The sequence below is a fragment of the Lissotriton vulgaris genome, chromosome 1_1 (assembly GCF_964263255.1).
Source record: "Lissotriton vulgaris chromosome 1_1, aLisVul1.2, whole genome shotgun sequence".
Lineage (NCBI taxonomy): Eukaryota > Metazoa > Chordata > Amphibia > Caudata > Salamandridae > Lissotriton > Lissotriton vulgaris.
This window is the reverse complement of record NC_141685.1, coordinates 925842111-925861944: the sequence shown is the minus strand read 5'-3', so window position 1 is coordinate 925861944 and position 19834 is coordinate 925842111. Positions and strand designations below refer to the sequence as shown.

Below are 19834 nucleotides of genomic sequence, written 5' to 3'. Positions count from 1 at the left end.
TGCCAACGTAGACTCAGAGAAGCCTTAGACTATATACATCATTCCTTTGGAGACCCTCAGAAACCTGGCACTGGGTTCATCATGCTAACTTAGATCAACAAGAACCTAACCCTGCATAAACCATGTCATCACAGGCCCACAACAACCTGATACTGCCAGCAACATACCAGTGTAAACCCACAGAAACCTGACATTGCACACACCATGCCAACACAGAGATAAAGAAACCTGAAACCAAATGTGCCATTACCAACAGACACGCAAAGAAATCAGGCACTGCATGCAGCTTACCAACATCGACTAACAGAAATCTGTCAGTGTGCACACACATCATGCCGGTACAGACTCAGATAAACCTGACACTACACACACTCTGCCAATCTAAACCTAAATGACATTGAGATTGCGCACATCATGCTAAACGCTATCTAAAGTGTCTTCACGTGCATACACCCTGCCCAGGAAGACATGCGGAAGATTGACACACGGTACACCATTTTGCAGTCCCAGACATCCCTGATTACCTCAAACACCACTCCAACTTAAACCCACAGATATTGGACTACACTTTCCATATGCCAACAGAGACCCCAGAAACCTAACCATGTGCCAAGTCACCCGATTGCTATGATACCATGCAGGGCTTTAAGTGGGATGAAAAAAATGGAGGGGTCTCTTAAAGGGGCATGGCTGATGCTCTTAAAGGCGTTGCTTAAACATGTAAGCTAAAAATCTGTGCTGAGCATAGTGAGCCTCCCAACTGTTTTCTGTCACTGCATCTAGACATATATAACAAGTAACATTACCCCTACAAGCCAGGACTATTGGCGTAGTCAATGGTTATTAGTTGCATAAGATATGGTACAACTGTGGCTTTGTTGTATACAATATTGAAAATGCTTCTCTTCTGAAATGATGAGACCGTGAAAATACTATACAGAGTCTCTTTGAAGTTACATCAAAGGCTGTGAAGGGTGGCACTGCTGCAGTTAAGATTTTTGTTCTCCACCATGGGGGTGCGGGCAAAAATGAAGAGCCCCGACGAGCCCGATAGGGACCCTCACCCGTCTCAGCTCCTGCTTTTTAACCGGCCCACCTAAAGCCCTGACACCATGATAACAAGGGGCCAAAGGTGTCACAGATGTGCAGCCAACACCTTCCCAGGGATCGTTCCGCTCTGCGTCGCTCTTCTCTTACGCAGTCTGCGTGCGCCAGTTCTATTGGCCCACTAGAGTTGCTGCAATCGCATCATTTCCAGACTCCCACCTGACGCTAGAGGTCGCGACCCCACTGACCCCGCCTCCGTCGGGCTACTTACGAGGCGCTGAGGCTCCGGCAGCGGTTCCAATGTATGTCGTTGACGCTGGACACCGGAAGGCTGGACAGCTCTCGAGCCACGTCCGCTGAGCAGCAGGCGCCTACCGAGGACACAAAGAGGCGGGAGGTTAGACACAACATACCAAGCCACACAATCAGCAGTGTTTTAGAAGACCCCTGTCTGTGTACCATGTAACCCAGATTAAACCAGCTTCTGCTAAAGAGATTTTGGGCACAGAATGCCAAAGCCACCTTTCTATGCTCTGTTTCTGCTAATCTCAGTCGTGATATCGATTTAACAGTTTGTTACTTGGACAAAAGGCCCCATTTGTATTTCTTTTAGCTAAACAAAATATATGAAAATTACTGTGCACTCGGCATTAATGACACCTGTGCATTAGCTTCAAAACCACGGATTTCCTTCCCTTGTTGGAATGTGAGCTGAACAGCTAGAAAAGGCGCTTTTATAGATATCTTAAAACATTACAAAACAATAGTACTTGTCTTTAATTGGTAAACAATGTAAATAAAGATACGGACCGACAAAGTGTTCTGTTGTATCACTGAACGCATTAAGAGGTCCAGTTTCCTCTAAATTAAATAATTTCTGCGTCTTTTTGATAACATAACACTACTCATCGACCACTCTTTCATCGAAGCGTTGTGAGTAACACTTTGAGGCAGCTCTAGGCACTGACTGCTTCCTTTCTCCAATTTAACAGATACCATACTAACAAGCATTGGCAAAGCCAATAGGGATTTCCTTTGGGGCGTATTGACTTTCTTTGGGGATGCAGGGCAGCATGGCTTAAAAAAAAAAAGAACCCTTGAACACGACTAGTCGTCATTTTCTTGATGTTCGCATACCTCAACGACAAAAGGACAATTGCTTTTTTCTCATTTTGCTTGCTGATCTGAGTTGTATGGAAAGAAAAAAGAAAGGTGCCTGCGTGTGGAGCAACACGAATGGAAGGGGAATCAAAACAGAGGGTGGGTGGGGGTCAAGCAAGATATTGGGTGGGGGGTAGGCGGTCAAGCAAAACAGTAGGCACAAGTGGGGGAATCAGCAGTGAGGGCACGGTTGGGGAGAAGCAACACAGAGCCTGCTGGGGGGAGAAAGATGAAGGGCGCGGGTAGGTCGGTAACAAATGGATGAGTGTGCGCAGTGCCGAATAGGGGAGGAAGAACCACATCAGCTAAAAAGTACTGCAGGAGGAGTATAAGCACAAGCAAGGGCGTGCGAGAAGCACACAGGTATGGCAATACCAACACAAGCGCGGCGGAGGAGAAAGAGTACATGAGGGAGACTGCTGGAAAAGCCATGCACACTAGTCAACCGCTCAAACAAAAAGAAAATAGTTGTGCCCAGAAAAAAAGCAGTGGAAGGACACAAGTAAAGCGTCCATGCTCCACTGGAAGAAAGACACACAAAGTGGAAATGAAGTCTGCACGCACTAACACATCTGAAGCATGCAAATGAGAGACCATGAAGCCAGCCAATGGTAAGCAGTGGGTGGGCATTAGGTCCGCTGTAAGCAAACAATATGTCTCACAAGTGACAGTGCATGTGCTGTTTCAGGTGAGACCTAAAAAGTAGAACAGTAGTTAACTAAATATAAGCGGCAAAAATCATCCAATAAAAGGATGGTAAAAAAGCTATTCTCGATGGAGTGAAGGCAAGTAAGCCACTGAATAAGAAGCATTCAAATGAGATAGAAGAGAAAGCCAACCAACACTGGGCAGCAAGTAAACATGCCTGGGACGGTACACGTGCACCACTGCCACAGGGTGTATGGAGAGTGGCTGGTATGACATGTGTTTTTACTTCCTTCTGGTCTGGTGTTTCCCAGGCAACCTTGGCGCAACATTGTATTGGTGTGCATGATATATCCATCCCGAATATACTACGTCCGATATAACACAATGCCCGAATGAATGGCTCCATCAATGCTTATTTGACTTAGATGGCAAAGTAAATGACTAGTAAAGAACTGAAGAAGTACTTTGGAAAATTAAATCTGAAATATCTTCTTAGAATATGATGGGATATAGAAAAACAATATTTGTATATAAAGTCATAACAGCCTGTTTCTAACCACTAGCCGCTATCCTCTTTATTCGCTGATCGCTAATCAAGAAATTAATCTTTATAAAATGAGCATGATAAAGTCTGGGCAGACGCAAATTTAAATATTAATAGACAATGAAAATACATAACTGACCTGCCTGAAGGGAGAGGGTGGTACAACCTTCAAGTGCCAGTAAACGTGTCAAACTCTTCAACTGGGCACAGTTTGATCCAGATCGTAGTTTCATCACCATATGAATTGAAAACTGTTTACCTAGTGACTTCTATGGTAATCTAACTGGAATCAAACGAGAGTGGAGCAAAAATCAGGCACAACGAACATGCCACTTAGAGCACAACGTCATGTAAACCCGTAAAGCACATCCCGCTGACCAGAGGTAAGGCGGCACCAAGACTATCAGTCATACTCGATTTCTAAATAATGATGCTACATTTATGTCTATGATACAGACCTGAGTTATCCTGCTCGGAAAATCTGTCAATGTTAATCTTTCATAATTTTGGGTTGTACGGAATTATCAGTGTGCATCTCAAGAAGACAGACAGACTTGCCATACTCTCACAAAACGGCTCTTTCAATCCAGAATTCGACATGCTTAACTTGGACAAGTCATCAGGTTTTTTGGGCTATTTTCGACTAAAAATGGCAACTTTCTAGAGATGCTTTCAACAACTCTGCCTTTTGCCTATGGGTGGCTCTTGTAGCCAGAATCTTGGAGTCCTCCGAGCCAGAGGGTAATAAATAAAGCAGGTTTATTAGACTAAGAGAGGCACCCACAACCTAATGCAGTCTGAACACAACTAAAATAATAAAGTTTTTGTTTACTTCCTGTCTAAAAGAAAATAATGAATGTTTCAAATGGAGCTGGGAAGGCCATTCCTTATCAGATGAGCACACGTGAGCAGCAGAACTACAAATCAAGTCATTGTAAAAATATATATATTCCCTGTAGCGCTTTGGTGTGTGTGTCGAATCCAAGGGGGTGAAACCAAAATCCTTCTTAAGCAGTCTGTAGGGAGACCGGCAACATGAAACCAGCTGGGGAATTTTCTAAGATGAGGAATATGCAGTTAGATAGTCTCTACCAGAGAAGGCGTTAACCAGAGGTAAGTAACTTGTTCTTTATGTTCATCGCCAGGGCCAAAAGGTGGCTAGGTGTTCATGGACGACTTAGAAAAGTGCAGGTCCATTTGCTATGGATGAGCTAGTGTCACCGCACCTTACTGATACATTTAAGTCCGGAGACCAACTGTGTCAGTGGTAACCTAGCACCCACCCTAACATGAAATCTGATATGGAATCCGGCCTTCTGTTCTCACCTCAACATTTTGTAGCTCGTTAAACTTCTTGAATAAACAAATATTAGGCAGATATTCACCGTGGACATTGCAGGGTTGTCAAACTCCAGGATGCCCTGGGTGCCTGGCATTACGTCCCTTCTGCCACATACAGATCGAAGTTGACCGTTCTGAGTCTATTTCCATCCGATTTGCTTTATTTGAATCGCTTAATCAGCAGAACTAGAAACTAAAGCAGCTTATACGAGTTTAGGAGCCATTACAGCTCCCTCCCCACCACCCCACGAGCGTATGCTCTTACATCTTAGCCTAGTTGGCATCTCTGCCAGCTGGAGCTCGGCCCAGAGCCCGTGTGTGGGTCCAGCAGGAGCCGCAGAGGGCGCTGTTGGGCAAGACAGCGGTCCGAGGAGCACTCTGTAGGGCCCAGGCCTGGACTCGAAAACAGCTGCATTGGCAGAGCCGTGAGGGGACAGGGGTAGAACAAGCATTTGCAATGCAATAGGTCTCGCATTAGGAAAGTTTGAGCTATTGGTCTTGTAAATGACAATTTTTTTTATTTCTGTGTTGGTTTTGAAAATAGCTAAATGAATAGCTTTGTCATTTAGAATGCCAATAGTTATAACTTTCGCAAATGTGACACCTATAGCATTTGTAATGCAATTAGTGTTGTATTTACGTGACTTAGATGTATTACTATTACAAATAACAATGGTTTTTAATTGTTTTAAATAATTAATACTTAAATAAAAGTTATTGTAATTTATAATAGCAATAGCTTAAACTTTTGTAAATAACTTTTGTGAAGATTGTGTTAAGTGTATTTTATTGTGACGAAAATCCAAGAACAGAAGTTAAATATTAACATCTTTTTGTGACATTTGTAATAAAGTTTGAGACATTGAGAGAACATATTTGAACCAGTTGTTGTTGAATGGTTGCACAGATTGATGCTGTGGTGCCCCTGAGTGGTGGTGCTGAATGAATGCGATAGATAGATAGAGTGAGGGCGATAGCTAGAGTGAGGGCAATAAATAGATAGAAAGTGCCTATAAATAAACCAATCAAAAACATAAACACCTAATAAACAAAAATGCCTGATTATTGAAAAGGAATAGACCAAGATATTAGATTTGTGCAAATACAATAAACAGAAGCAAGACAGTGAAGGGGCAGGAGAGAGTGAGACAGAAATAGAGGAAGAGTGGAGAGGCCAAGACAGTTAAGGGGCAGGAGAGAGTGAGATGGAAATAGAGGAAGAGTGGAGAGGTCAAGACAGTGAAGGGGCGGGAGAGAGTGAGAAGGAAACTGAGGAAGAGTGGAGAGGCCAAGACAGTGAAGGGGCAGGAGAGAGTGAGGCGGAAACTGAGGAAGAGTGGAGAGGCCAAGACAGTGAAGGGGCCGGAGAGAGTGAGACAGAAATAGAGGAAGAGTGGAGAGGCCAAGACAGTGAAAGGGCAGGATAGAGTGAGACAGAAATAGAGGAAGAGTGGCGAGCCCAAGACAGTGAAGGGGCAGGAGAGAGTGAAACGGAAACTGAGGAAGATTGTAGAGGCCAAGACAGTGAAGGGGCAGGAGAGAGTGAGACAGAAATAGAGGAAGAGTGGAGAGGCAAAGACAGTGAAGGGGCAGGAGAGAGTGAGACAGAAATAGAGGAAGAGTGGAGAGGCCAAGACAATGAAGGGGCAGGAGAGAGTGAAACAGAAACTGAGGAAGAGTGGAGAGGCCAAGACAGTGAAGGGGCAGGAGAGAGTGAGACAGAAATAGAGGAAGAGTGGAGAGGCCAAGACAGTGAAGGGGCAGGAGAGAGTGAAACGGAAACTGAGGAAGATTGTAGAGGCCAAGACAGTGAAGGGGCAGGAGAGAGTGAAACGGAAACAGAGGATGAGTGGAAAGGCCAAGACAGTGAAGGGGCAGGAGAGAGTGAGACAGAAATAGAGGAAGAGTGGAGAGGCCAAGACAATGAAGGGGCAGGAGAGAATGAGACAGAAATAGAGGAAGAGTGGAGAGGCCAGGACAGTGAAGGGGCAGGAGAGAGTGAAACGGAAACTGAGGAAGAGTGGAGAGGCCAAGACAGTGAAGGGGCAGGAGAGAGTGAAACGGAAACTGAGGAAGAGTGGAGAGGCCAAGACAGTGAAGGGGCAGGAGAGAGTGAAACGGAAACAGAGGAAGAGTCGAGAGGCCAAGACAGTGAAGGGGCAGGAGAGTGAGACAGAAATAGAGGAAGAGTGGAGAGGCCAGGACAGTGAAGGGGCAGGAGAGAGTGAAACGGAAACTGAGGAAGAGTGGAGAGGCCAAGACAGTGAAGGGCAGGAGAGAGTGAGACAGAGATAGAGGAAGAGTGGAGAGGCCAAGACAGTGAAGGGGAAGGAGAGAGTGAAACGGAAACTGAGGAAGAGTGGAGAGGCCAAGACAGTAAAGGGCAGGAGAGAGTGAAACGGAAACAGAGGAAGAGTGGAGAGGCCAAGACAGTGAAGGGGCAGGAGAGAGTGAGACAGAAATAGAGGAAGAGTGGAGAGGCCAATACAGTGAAGGGGCAGGAGAGAGTGAAACGGAAACTGAGGAAGAGTGGAGAGGCCAAGACAGTGAAGTGGTAGGAGAGAGTGAGAGAGAAATAGAGGAAGAGTGGAGAGGCCAAGACAGTGAAGGGGCAGGAGAGAGTGAGACAGAAATAGAGGAAGAGTGGAGAGGCCAAGCCAGTGAAGGGACAGGAGAGAATGAGAGAAATAGAGGAAGAGTGGAGAGGCCAAGGCAGTGAAGGGGCAGGAGAGAGTGAGACAGAAATAGAGGAAGAGTGGAGAGGCCAAGACAGTGAAGGGGCAGGAGAGAGTGAGACAGAAATAGAGGAAGAGTGGAGAGGCCAAGACAGTGAAGGGGCAGGAGAGAGTGAGACAGAAATATAGGAAGAGTGGAGGGAGTGGTGTGAGAGGAGAGAGTGGGGAGAGTGAGGATAGTGAGGAGAGGGGAGATTGAAGTGAGAGGGTGGTGAGAGAGGGAGGGGAGAGTGGTGAGGGGAGAGTGGGGAGAGTGAGGAGAGGGGAGAGGGGAGAAAGGGGAGAGGAGAAGAGAGGAGAGAGGAGGGGAGAGTGGAGAGACTGAGCGGAGGGGAGAGTCAGGAGATAGAGGAGAGGAGATTTTATAGTATTGTTAGAAAGGAAGTGAAACTAAATAAGGGGGGGATGCAAGAGGAGAATGATATGGGAGTGACCAAGAGCGTGAGAGAGAGAGAAATATATTCTAGGATAGCTGAGTGGACTAAAGCGATTGCCCGAGACATTTGCCTGGGACCTGTAGACTAAAACTAGCGTCACATCTTTCTGACGCCAAAGAATCGAGAACCATTGAGTCGGGTAACACAGACACCTGTTTGGCGCGCCTGGAGATGAGTGGTAGTCTGCAATGCGCTGTATCAAAGGTCGCTATCAGCTGTCCAAGAGTCAGAGACTTTTTTTTTAAAAATTGTGTGCATGTCTAGATCCCATAAAGGGATTGTGGGTATGAAAGCAGATGCACTGGAAGAAGGGGAGAAGGAGGTGCTGCAGCCCCCACACCTATAAAACCTTTATGGCGTTCAGATGTAAAATTCATAATGAAAACACCTTAATTTTTTTGTCCTGAAGCACATTTACTATGTGTTCAACTACAAAATGTTTCACGGCAGCCAACTTCGTTTGATAAAGTGCTGCTAAATATTTTAAAATGTTTAGCTGTGCCTGCAATTCCTTTCTCTTACAACACTCTGGAGTTTATTTTTTTAATATTAACTTACGAAACTCTTGGTCGGGTGCAGATTGAAGAAGTCCCTGGTATTCAAGAGGTGTTCTTACATATAGAAAGACACGTGCTTACTTTACAAAGTACAAACAAATCAATATAAACATCCGCAGCATGGGAAGTACAGTCTAGGGGCGCTTAACTTAAGTTTGGAGATGTCAGTGTAAAGCACCCTTCTGCAACAAGCCGGGGTGCCAACCTTCGTGTAGCGCTGTGAGGAGGAGGGAGGGGGAGAGAGTGTGCTGTGCATACAAATGGTGAAGGAGGGCAGGTCCAGCTGAGACTGCAGAGGAAGAGGCTGAAGGTGGGAGGGCGGGGGAGATAGCGAAAGGGTGAGAGAAGAGGCATGGTGGCGGGGAAGAGCATTCCTTTGAAGTGTGAAGCTCTCGGCATTGCTGTGGCGGGTCTGATGCGAATATATATCGTTATGTGGTGGTCTGCTTTTCCCATAATGTAATACCTACTTTTGTAAGGAGTTAGTTCAACTAAAATTGAGATCGTATTTGCCAAATGATTTCTTGTGTCTTCTGTTTTAAACTATGTGGGACCCGAGTTGATGTGATGGTCTTGAATCCTCCAGATTTCTATTGAAGTCAGACTGGTGCCTCTGAAGGCATGCGACCATCTGAACCATTAAGAGGCACTACCGCTCGCCCTAAAGAGAAGGGACCGTTGCGTGATTGACTCCTAACAATGGAGAAAAATAAAAATTACGTCAGCTTTTTAGCTTCTTCCCTGCTCCTGCATTTCGTCTGTTTGTCTATGTAGGTGGCATCGCCCGGTTGGAGACTTGATGTATGTTCTTGTCTTGTGCATAAAGGTATATTGGTCAGTAATCTGCGCTAAGCAGAGTGTGAAGCTTTTCACACGTTTGTGAAAGACTGTCTTTTGTGCAGATGCCTGCTCCTACTTACTCAGCCTCCTTGCAGAGTGCACCTTTGGTAACTGGTTTCGACACTCAAGCTGCTCCAACCTGTTCTCATCGCCATTGTAGACATGAGTCTGGAATGTGCTGCTCTGACAGTTTGTGTGTGTGTTTGTACGTGGCCGCGGCTCAGTACATCTGTTGCGCTGGTTGGTATGGGGGGAGGGGGGCGGGGCGGGAGCGCATTGGCGAGGGAGCAGCAGCCTGGTTGGTATCGTATGCCCACTTCAACCTAAGTAGTTTCTGTGCTTCACGAAATGGACATGGGGCGTTGAAAACGAAACTGCAGGCTGACCGTGAATAAAAAACAAGCGTAGCATTTTGCATGGGTTTCCGTTGACAGCCAGAGATCCATTTCCATTTAGCCTTCAGGAAGTACGTCAGAAACAAGCAACTCATCACCAGCATTTTTTTCTTGAGTATGTGTGCTGCGAGGCCTTACACATGACAGGGAAGCGCTACACAAAAGCTGACAACATAACACAACGTAACATGTCCGCAAACTGGCATGCTGTAGTTAAAAGGCACAAAGTATGTAAACAGAAAAAAAGATCCTCTTCCCAAAGTGTCACACTGCTAGGTCATCAGCCGTATAACTCCTTGCACGTAACAAAAAAACTACTGTAGGGAGGGGGTGGGCAGGCTGATTAGCTGCGGAGCGGATCTCTTTGAAGTAGCTCACGGCCTTGAGGCTGTGAAAATTAAAGCAATTAGGGGGAAGGTGGGAGGGAGGCTGATAGGCAGAAGGCTCGGGGAAGATGTGGGATTAGAGGGAGGGGGTGGGCTGCCTGCAACTCGAGCGACCATATGGAGAGGGAGGGGGGTGGGCTGCCTGCTGGGAGAAGCTTGTGTGCCTTTGATGATCGAATGCAAGCTCGTGCACGAGGAGCTTGTGGTCACGTGATTCACGTGAACTGTTAAAAAAATCATCGTAAAAAGTCAGCTTTGTGGATGGGCGGCAATAGGTCTCTCTACGAGACATAAAAATGGAGGGGTGTTGAATGTTGGAGCTGGAGTGCCGGAGCTTTGTGTGTTTTCTATTACTAAATTAGTAGGAGATACTGGGGGGCGGGGGATTGGGTGCCCCAACAGTGCTCTGTGAGGGTGCAGCACAGAATATCTGGGGGCACGTTTGTGGTGAGCAGGCAGAGCTGGGTGTGGGTCCAAGCAATGGGACAGCAGAGGGTCGGTCAGTGCTTTACATGGGCTGCTACTGTCCGGTACTGAGAACATTTACTATTTTAATTTGAAAGGGAGAGTACCAGCACTTCTCAGCACTGCTGCAATGCATTTAATGGGGGAGTACCGGCACTTTACTCAGAAGCAAAGCAGTACTCCAAATAGTGAGCACCTGCACTTCTATATGTACCATGTACATCACCGGGTGCTGTAGGGCAGGATCGGTGATAGAGCTGCCTGTTGCTTCAGGAGGGAGTGGGTTGTTCCAGCTCTTGTTGCGGGGTGTGCAGGATGCCCCATTAGTGGCGGGGAGCGGTTTGGCGGATGTGAATAGGATGGGGTGCACTGATAGAGGGGTGTATGTGCTCCCGCACTAGAATAGCAGAGGGTGATGCAAGTCTAGTGACATCTGCCGGAGCGGTGGTTCAGTGATGCAGCAGCAGATGGTGCTGGGGTTAGGATCGGGCACTAGAGTGGGGTCGAATCAAAGGATGTGCGCATCGGAGTGAGGTGCCTGGTGCATCGAGAGGGTGCAGTTTGTATACATTGTCGTTCTTGTTAGTGATTGGCTTGTGAGGCCCCGCGAGAGGATGCCTTAGAAGATGTGATTAGGAGTGAGATTACAATGCAGTTGGCTTCGCGTCTGGACAGGTGCTGACCCTTGGCCCCCTGGCCTGCTGTCCATCGGACCCTGCCCCCTCCGATCACTTGCAGGGATTTGCCTGGTTGGCCCGGTGACAAATGGGACTTATAGGAAAAAGCGCGTCACCAAGTCACCCCAACTCCCAGCTAGTGTTTCTAGGGCAAAGGTTGAGTTCGTGTGAGGCTCAAGAGCCCGTTTCTAGCAGAGACTTGGAGATGGTGGCTGTCGAGGCGATGGGGGGCCCGGATTCACATGCGGTGTGACCCTCCATGCAGTGTGTGCAAGGATACTAACTTATTGAGACCACAGGCCTACATCTTTTGGCCCGGCTTGTGTCGCTCGGAAGGTACCACAACTCACTCCTCCAGGGTGCTGCCTCCACCACCCAGATCTCCTCCTTGGTCCCACCTTTCTGGTGATTAGTGCTCAAAATCCTGAAAAAAGGCAGCGTAATTATAGTGATACCATTAAAATGCCCTTTGCCCTGGCGAATGCCCAGTAGTTTGCACATTGGTAAAAAATATATGTCATCTTATTTTTTGAGTTTTATATAGCGTGAACTAGACCCGAAGATAACATATATTTGAGCGCTTTACAAAGCACCAGTTTCGTTACATGAGGACACATTCATTTTTGTTAGGCACATGGAGATTAAGTGATTTGCCCAGAATCACAGGATGTTGAACGTCGTTACCGAGACTCAAACTCAGTTCCCCAGCTTCGACGTTGACTGCTCTAGCCATAAGGCTACATTCTCTCCCCTTAGGGGCCATGTTTCTAAGGCCCCTACAAGGAAGATTCACACAGACCACTCATTTTTTAAGCGAGAACGTTTAATAAAAAAGAAACAACACACAACCCCAGAATCACAGGATGTTGAACGTCGTTGCCGAGACTCGAACTCAGTTCCCTAGCTTCGACGTCGACTGCTCTAGCCATAAAGCTACATCCTCTAGCCTTAGGGGCTATGTTTCTGAGGCCCCCTACAAGGAAGATTCACACACACCACTCATTTTTTAAGCGAGAACGTTTAATAAAAAAGAAACAACACACAACACCCAAGAGGATTTAGGGATTACACAGAGGGCAGCAGGTATCCTTATGCAGAATCTTCTGTGCATGGTATTTCACCTTTCCTATACTAGTCCGCCGGATTCAGTGAATTTGAGGGTGCGGACCATTATAGAAATTGCCATTAAGTCTTGGTACTTATGACAGGAGCTTAAGCACCAGTAGTCCCCAGAACTCTCCGTCCTGATGAGACCCCTATACACTCAGTGGGGTCGAAACGTCGTCGGCAACCAATAAAGATAGTCTTGAAATCAATAGAAAAAACTCTGGTCCTTAATCTGAAACATTGAATCAGAATCACAAAGACATCCTTTTCATTCCAATAACCAGTCCTTAATATAGTCACTTGTGTTTTATTACATGTTGGTTATGGTCACTTCACTGGGGTCACATAAGTCACTTTTTTCAAATGTTTCTATAAATGCACAAGCATTACCAATATATGCTGTACTATGTGAGTAGTTGCTTTTTGAAATAAGAATTGTTGTATTTAAAAATGTATGTCACTCACTTTGCTGGCCCGGCCCCTCTCCAGCGTTCTTAACCCTATTGCTATTTGTTGTCCCATCTCTCCCCGCTCCCATATTGTCGCTTAAGGCCACCCCCCTCCCCCCCCCCCCCCCCCCCGCCCTTTCTCACCGTCGTTGTTTCCCCCATCCCCCTGCACCTTTCCCCAACACAGACTCCAGGACAGCAGCTAGACTGAAACCTGGCACCTCCCTGGTAGACCGTGTGATATAAGGCAGTGCTCTTTGCCCCAGCTCTCTGCTGGAGTCCCAGTGCCTCTGTGGCACACAGAGCCATCTAAGGCACAGCTCATCACTCCCATCTCCCTGTGGGAATCCCAGCGCCTCTCCTGCGGGAGGGGCAATGTTGTACAGACCCTCAATGTCCCACTGACGACTTGGAGCCGATATGAGCGTGGGCAGATTACCCACTACCCACCAGCTTCCCTCTAACGCTTGGTACGGCCTTAGGCGGGGACAACTCTGCAGCCACCATCTTCTCGCGGACACTGTATGGTCTTGGCCATGATCAGTGGAAAACTCAGTAGGATCCTGCGCAAGATGTTTTTTGCTGCTCTTACACGATAGGAGAGGTGCCTTGAGCACAAAGATTAGATTATGACTCTGAGGCCTCAGAGAACCGCCTAGGACTCTGCTTGACTGTGGTAACGAAGAGGATCCCGGCAGCAGCGGCGGGTCCGTGACAGTTTGAAAATGTACTTCGATGCAAGATGTGATTACAGGGAAAGGGGGAGCAGCAAAGATAGGCAAATGATCGGCCACTTCCGCTGACATATTGAACTATGAAATCATGTAGAACTTAATTTAAATTCTTTCAGGGAGTGCGTGCAACCGTGCACGCTCCTTTAGAAGCCACTGTGAATTTAGTCAGCGGAACTCAAATAGATTAACTGTTTCACCAAAGCTGATGATTCAAAACGGCGATAACACTCGTGTCCCCTGCGTGCAATACCAGCTCTTTCTAACAAGCATTGGCAAAGTCACACGGTCTCGCCTATTTGAAATCCATTGGCTGTGTCATTGTTTTTTAGACATGTTTTACAGCAGTGCTGCTGTGCATGGCTGAAAGTAAAAAAATAAACCTCTAAGATGCAGTCAACGCTGACTGCGTCATAGTGCTTTTTAAAAATTTCCTTTTTTTACATTTCAGCCATGTGGAAAAAGCATTGACAAAGCAAGAAAGCTCCACTGTTTCACTTTGTCTGTGTTTTTTAAGACATAGGCGAGATTTATTGGGTTTTGCCAATACTGTTTTTTTCTTGACAAGGTATTGCTATCTGGGCTGTTGTATCCGTGCACAACCACAATGTGAGGAGAGTTAGTCCACATTGGTCAAGGGAACAGAAAGCTTGTCACGAATTTCCTGACAAGCTGCATTTCTGCAATAATTCACGTACTGGGCCAGGATTGTGTTTACCAAGGTGGCCTTTTTATGCACAACTAGAAAAATAGATTGTCTTGCATCATAATTTCACATAATAAAATCTACAGTATATCTGAAGTACTTCTTTAATCCCGGCGGTTTCTTCATAGGCAAACAGTTTAAAGATTGCATTAGGACAGCAGAGATCTCAGAGAGGCACCGCCCTTCTCTGTCAGACACAGTGTTAATTTCATTTCACCCTGCATCCCATATCTGTTTTTCAAACAAGAGGATGGTTTGTAAGTCAGGTTTTGTGATGTTGCCTCAGCTCTTAGCGGATGATGGGGGTATTATATGCTTCTCTGTGCACTGCGCTGGGGAGATGTGTAGAAATGAAAAGATAAGCTTTCTTTGAAAAGCGGAAGTCTGTGCGATTCACAAGCTTGGTGCGAGATTTGTAATACCAGAGACAAAATTAACGCAAGGAGCTCAGAGAAAACGTTTCAAAATTTAATGTAAGAATAAATGTACATCAGTGATTTCTGTGTTGATAAAGATTTATTGGGGAAAATACTTATAGTTATAGCAGGGGTCCCCAAACCGGTCCTGGAGGGCCGGATCCATGCCAGATTTTTTGGATATCCCCATTGAGATACATGTAGTAATTTTAAAAATCTGGCATGGATCCGGCCCCCCAGGACCGGTTTGGAGACCCCTGAGTTATAGTGAACGTTGGGCAAGTGCATGGCTTACTATTGCTTGGCGTATTTGTCACTCTTTACTTGTGTTTTGTTCAGTAGCTTTCTTTCCTTTTCTTTGAAGTACCCGTTCTTTACCCTTCTTTTGTTTGGATGACTTGTAACTATCTACAGCTCATGTTCAGTGAACAATTTTTTAGGTCAAGCCTAGCTGTCAAGCCCAGCGGCCAAACTGTCGGGGTGGAAAAAAAAATATTGTGGGCTTACTAAGAAAGTATAGGGGAGTATAGCCACCGCCCCCACCTTACCTACCATTGGTGGGCTTTATTGTCCCTCTCGTTTATTTGCTTCTTATCCAATGGCTTTCCTTGTTCCAGGTTGTCCATTTTGTGTTTTTCCCTCCCCTGGTGCATTGCCTCTTTGCCTTCTCTCTGACTGGCTGGCTCCTAATCTTCCATTGTTCGCTTATAGGGAACTGCATTTTTCTTTGTGATTAACCAGTCCTTGAGAGTGCATGTGTTTCCCAGCTCTCTCCCTCATTTGCTTCTCCTCCATGTCAAATACCTGCTTCCACCCTCCGTGTTGCAATCTACCTTGTATTACCAGCTTTCGCTCTCTCGTGCTTCTCCCCATCAAACTCCCTTTCTATCCCACACAGTGTTGCTAGCTCACTCGTGTGCTTCTCCACCAATATCGTGTAGCTCTCCCACATGTGCTGATTCATCCCGATTTGCAAATCCATTGCCCCCCATGCCCACAGTCTTTTTTTTGTTATTTATCTTGTGGGGCAGGCGGGAGGACCAGGCAGCAAATTGTTGCCTGCCCTACTGCCTAAAAAAAGTGCTTTTCTGCTACTTCTTTTTTTTCATTGTATTTTATTTACCGATCCAACTAGGCTTGGTAAAGAAGCAAAAAATGTACTCGCATCATTTTGTAGGCTGTTGCCTACAAAATGAAGCATCTGCTGCAGCTGCGCTATTGCACCTTTTTTATTTTAGTCATACTGCACAGCATTTTGTTGAAGCGGTACAACATCATTAAAAGGTATTGCCAAAGGCAGAAGGTTACAAATAGAAACCCTCTTGCCGTGGCCAATGCTTGTTACTTTTGCCTTTAGCACTACATGACAGTGCATTTGTTTTCTTACTCTGCTTTCTCCTCGCATCCCTGTGTCACCTTGCTTTCTTCGTGTTGAATCTCTTTACCCGCTGGGCTTTTTGTTTCTGTCTTTTTTTTAAAAACACAGTTCCCTTTTTTAATAATTTAAGCTCCTCAGCCCCCTCTATTGCTCCCCCACCCTAAACCCTGTTATTCTCGCCACTCATCAGCATTTACTTTCCACTGCCTACCCCCTCTCCACTATTTCTCCCTACCTCTTCCTGGTGTGTCATCTTTTTTATTTGACTATTTTTTCCTTTGGGGAATGCCTGGCAGATGGAATTTGCTGCTGGGACACTCCTTTTTAGGTCTCGGCTAGTAACGCGCTGAAAGCGCGTTCTCGCCAGAGAACTATAGTTGGCGTCTCAGCAGTCTGAGAACGCCGAAGTGAGACAAGACCTGGCCGCGCACAGCGTTTCCCCCTAAAATAACGTTGTGCGCGCTGCCAGGTTTTGTTGAAACTGCGGTTTTCGCCCACATTTAACATGTTAGTTATTAGTATTCGTTTTTGGGAAATAACGTGTATTTTGGTGCTTTCTGCTCCAAAATCCGTATGTCACAGTAAATACCGTACTCATATCCCATGTTAAATTAATCTTCCAAAATTTAAGAAAGGGTCCGGCCTTCATTGTACCAGGTGTGGTAAACTGCACAATCAAGAGTTTGTGCAGGGGTCGGAAACCTCCGGCCTACTCATAATGAGGGCCACAGATTTCTTTTTATCCCCATGACTGTAGGATTTATTAATATTGTTAGACATTTTTTTCACTGCATTGCTTTTCTGTGTTGATAGCCTATCGGCACCCGGTCTGTATCCAGGGGTGCGAGCGCCACGCCAGATGTTCAGATTAACCACTGACTTATGCTAATAGGATGACTCAGGCCACTGACAAATGTGGTGTTCTGGAGGCCATATATCTGTGTTAGAGTCCAGGCTTTCCCAGACCAAGCCTTCTATCCTTCCATGGCGGGTGAACGGTATGCCTTAAATTTGGCATTAGGACATCTGTTTATTCCAGATTTAGAAATTGGAAAAATGCAATATGTTGCATTCTCTTAAAAATGTGATATTCTTATCTCACAATAATATTGTGTGCTTTTACTTTATGGAAATTAGTTTTACAACATTATCCTGAAAATCTGGCATGCATTTGGGCCTCTCAGACCTGTGCTGAGCACCCTTATTATTTTTCTTTAAGATTACCTTCTCTGACCATGGTGCATTTTCGGGGGTGCATTTAACATACATTCCTTCTTTCATGAGGGGTAAATGCCGAATTCTTTGTCCTCAAAACACGCAGTTCTGTGGCATTTGGTCCACGCAAATGACTGTCTCTGGTAAATACGAGGGAGGAAAGTTGCATGCACAAGCAAGATAACAGCGAATCATTTAAAACTTTTAAGATCAGTATGCCGAGGGCATGAGAAATAATCCATCTGTTGGAAATGTTTACCTAGGCTAAGGAAACCCATAATTTGAAATATTTCCGCCCACTGCCAAGACTCCAATCCATAATTGAATCTTCACCCCATCAAAACTCTTAAGTCGACCATGTCTCATATGTATTTTCACCATTCAGCTCCAAAGGAAGTTTTCTCTGTTTCCTTCAGGAAAATTGAAAATCTTTGCGATTGAACCAGAGGGTAAATACCCTCGCTTCATCCCTACGAGGTGTGATGGTTCAGTATGAAACCCTCACTGCCTTCTTTGTCTCCCTTAAAACTTGTATCCAAGCATAACTTTTGATTTTTGCTTTGAGGGCAAGATCTACCCTTGCTCCACTTGAATTCCAACAGTTATTGACAATTATGAATGTTGAGACACCACTGAGATACGTCTCCATTGTGCTGAGCACAGAAACATCATTGGGTCCCTGAAAGTACTGGTGCGTTGATTTCTGATTGATTGTGAAGGTGTCAGTCTATGTGTGAAGAAATCTGAAGTTGTGTACCAATCAAAACCTGTTCAGATTGCAGGATCCCTCCTCTTTGGAGCTACCACGTATTAGACCTGTACCACCTGCTGACTTCAATGTCTTTTCTGGAGAGATGCAGAGAGCAGGAAGAGATTAAGATTGTCTCTTTCTTTAATGCTTTCTCAGTTCAATTGCTTTAACCCAGCCAAGACAAAAAAACTACCAAAACTATGTCCAAGTTGAAGATATACCTGTTTAAAAATACTACATCATAATGCTGCAACAATCCAATAACCAGCTACCCTTTCTATCGCTTGTTGACTGTATGTTTGCCTTTGACCGTGCATGGCGTTCGGCGGTTTTTTGGCTAGATTCGCACACTACAAATTTCACCTACATACAAGTTTTTGGAAAAGAAGTAGGAAGGCTCGTCTAATAACCCCTTCTTTATCAGCCAGCACAGCTCTGTGAAGGTTACTACTGTCAGGAATAGGTCCAGGAGTCGTCCATTCCTGCACATTGTGCTCCAGGAGTCGACAGATCATTGAATAACGGGGGGAGAAAAGCTTGTTCCACCAACTTTTTACCATATACTGAGTGTTGAACCCGGCCCTTTTGGCAGGTTCACCCCGAGACTTTTTGCTTTTCCCTATCCTGTTTCTGTGACCTGGTGTTGGTGATTTTAGGCCTCTGCGCACTTTTTCACTGTGGTACAGTGTAAAGTGCGTGAGCTCTCTGTGTGTGTGGTGAGAGTGACCTGCCCTCCCATAGGAATGAATGGGGAATATGTATGCCCATGGTAGTTCCTGATGTGTGGGGAGTGCAGGGTCGAGTTTGGTATGTGCGAACTCGTGAGATTGAATGCTGCGCAATGGTATATGCGGCATGATTGTGTCTAGTGTAGAAGTGCCACTTCTAGAAGTTGGCATATTTGTGTAATTTGTGTCTGGCGTGTGATTGGCTGAGGCTGGCTGGTTAACCTGGCTCCAAGAGTCTGGGAGGGTCTGCCCCGGTGGTGAATGGAGTGTTTAGCATGCTGATGTGAGAGGAGGAGTGAGCCTGGGCCTGCTTGTGGATTGACCGTCTGGTTTGAGGGTCCTGAATGAGGCTGGGTTTTCCCCACACAATGCTGGCTCCACCCCCTGGGGTGCGTCTGATGTCCCTAGCCTGGCCAGTGAAAGGAATTCCCTATAACCAGTTCTAGCTGGTTCTCACACTGCCTGCACCCTTTAGACAAAGGATTTTGGGTATAAAAAGGGTGCTGTGACACTCTAAAAATTTTCTTGTTTTTGCCAACTTGAATCCTGCCAGGGGCGTGCTGCTGCTTGGGCCCAGGGGAAGGCTTGCCTCCCTGGGCCCTGCCCAGCCCCTGGATTCCTGAAGGACTTTTGTGACTTTCTGTTGCCCTGGCGCCTGGGAGCGCTTTCCTATGGTCCCCAGCGCTTAATAGCGCTTTGCTCTGCTCCTAGCGCCTGGAAGCGCTTTGGTGACTGTCGTAGCGCTGGGGAGCGCTTCATCTGCCTTTGGCGCTTAGAAGCGCTTCTTTCGTGCTAGCGAGTGCCTACCTCGCTTTAATATTGATTTTGGAGAGGGAGCCTACCCCTCGTTTGCCCCGGAGATCACCGCCGCAGCCCGGGACAATCGATCATCGCCGCCCGGCCCGCGACCAGGAAGTCAGGCAGGCTGGGGGCGGGCCTCCGGGACAACCGGAACCGGAAGTAGGAGGGCGGGAGCCTACCCCGCCTCCCACGGAAGAGTCGCGGCTGTTTGTAGCACCGGAGCAGGCAGGAGCCTACTCTGTGCCCCGGTGCACTCGCCCAGAGAAGGAGGAGTGTGGACAGAGAGCCCCGAGGAGCGGGAGCTCTCAGGAAGCAGCCG

The 19834-nt window shown here is 46.4% G+C and overlaps 1 protein-coding gene across 1 annotated transcript in view; it reads right to left on the bottom strand.

The window, feature by feature from the left end:
• Positions 1-19834, bottom strand: part of LOC147748185 (riboflavin-binding protein-like) — a 128102-nt gene that overhangs the window by 27954 nt on the left and 80314 nt on the right. The window contains exon 3 of the mRNA XM_086959099.1: positions 1319-1418. Coding sequence (XP_086815225.1) covers positions 1319-1418 — 100 coding nt within the window. The remainder of the gene's footprint in view (positions 1-1318; positions 1419-19834) is intronic.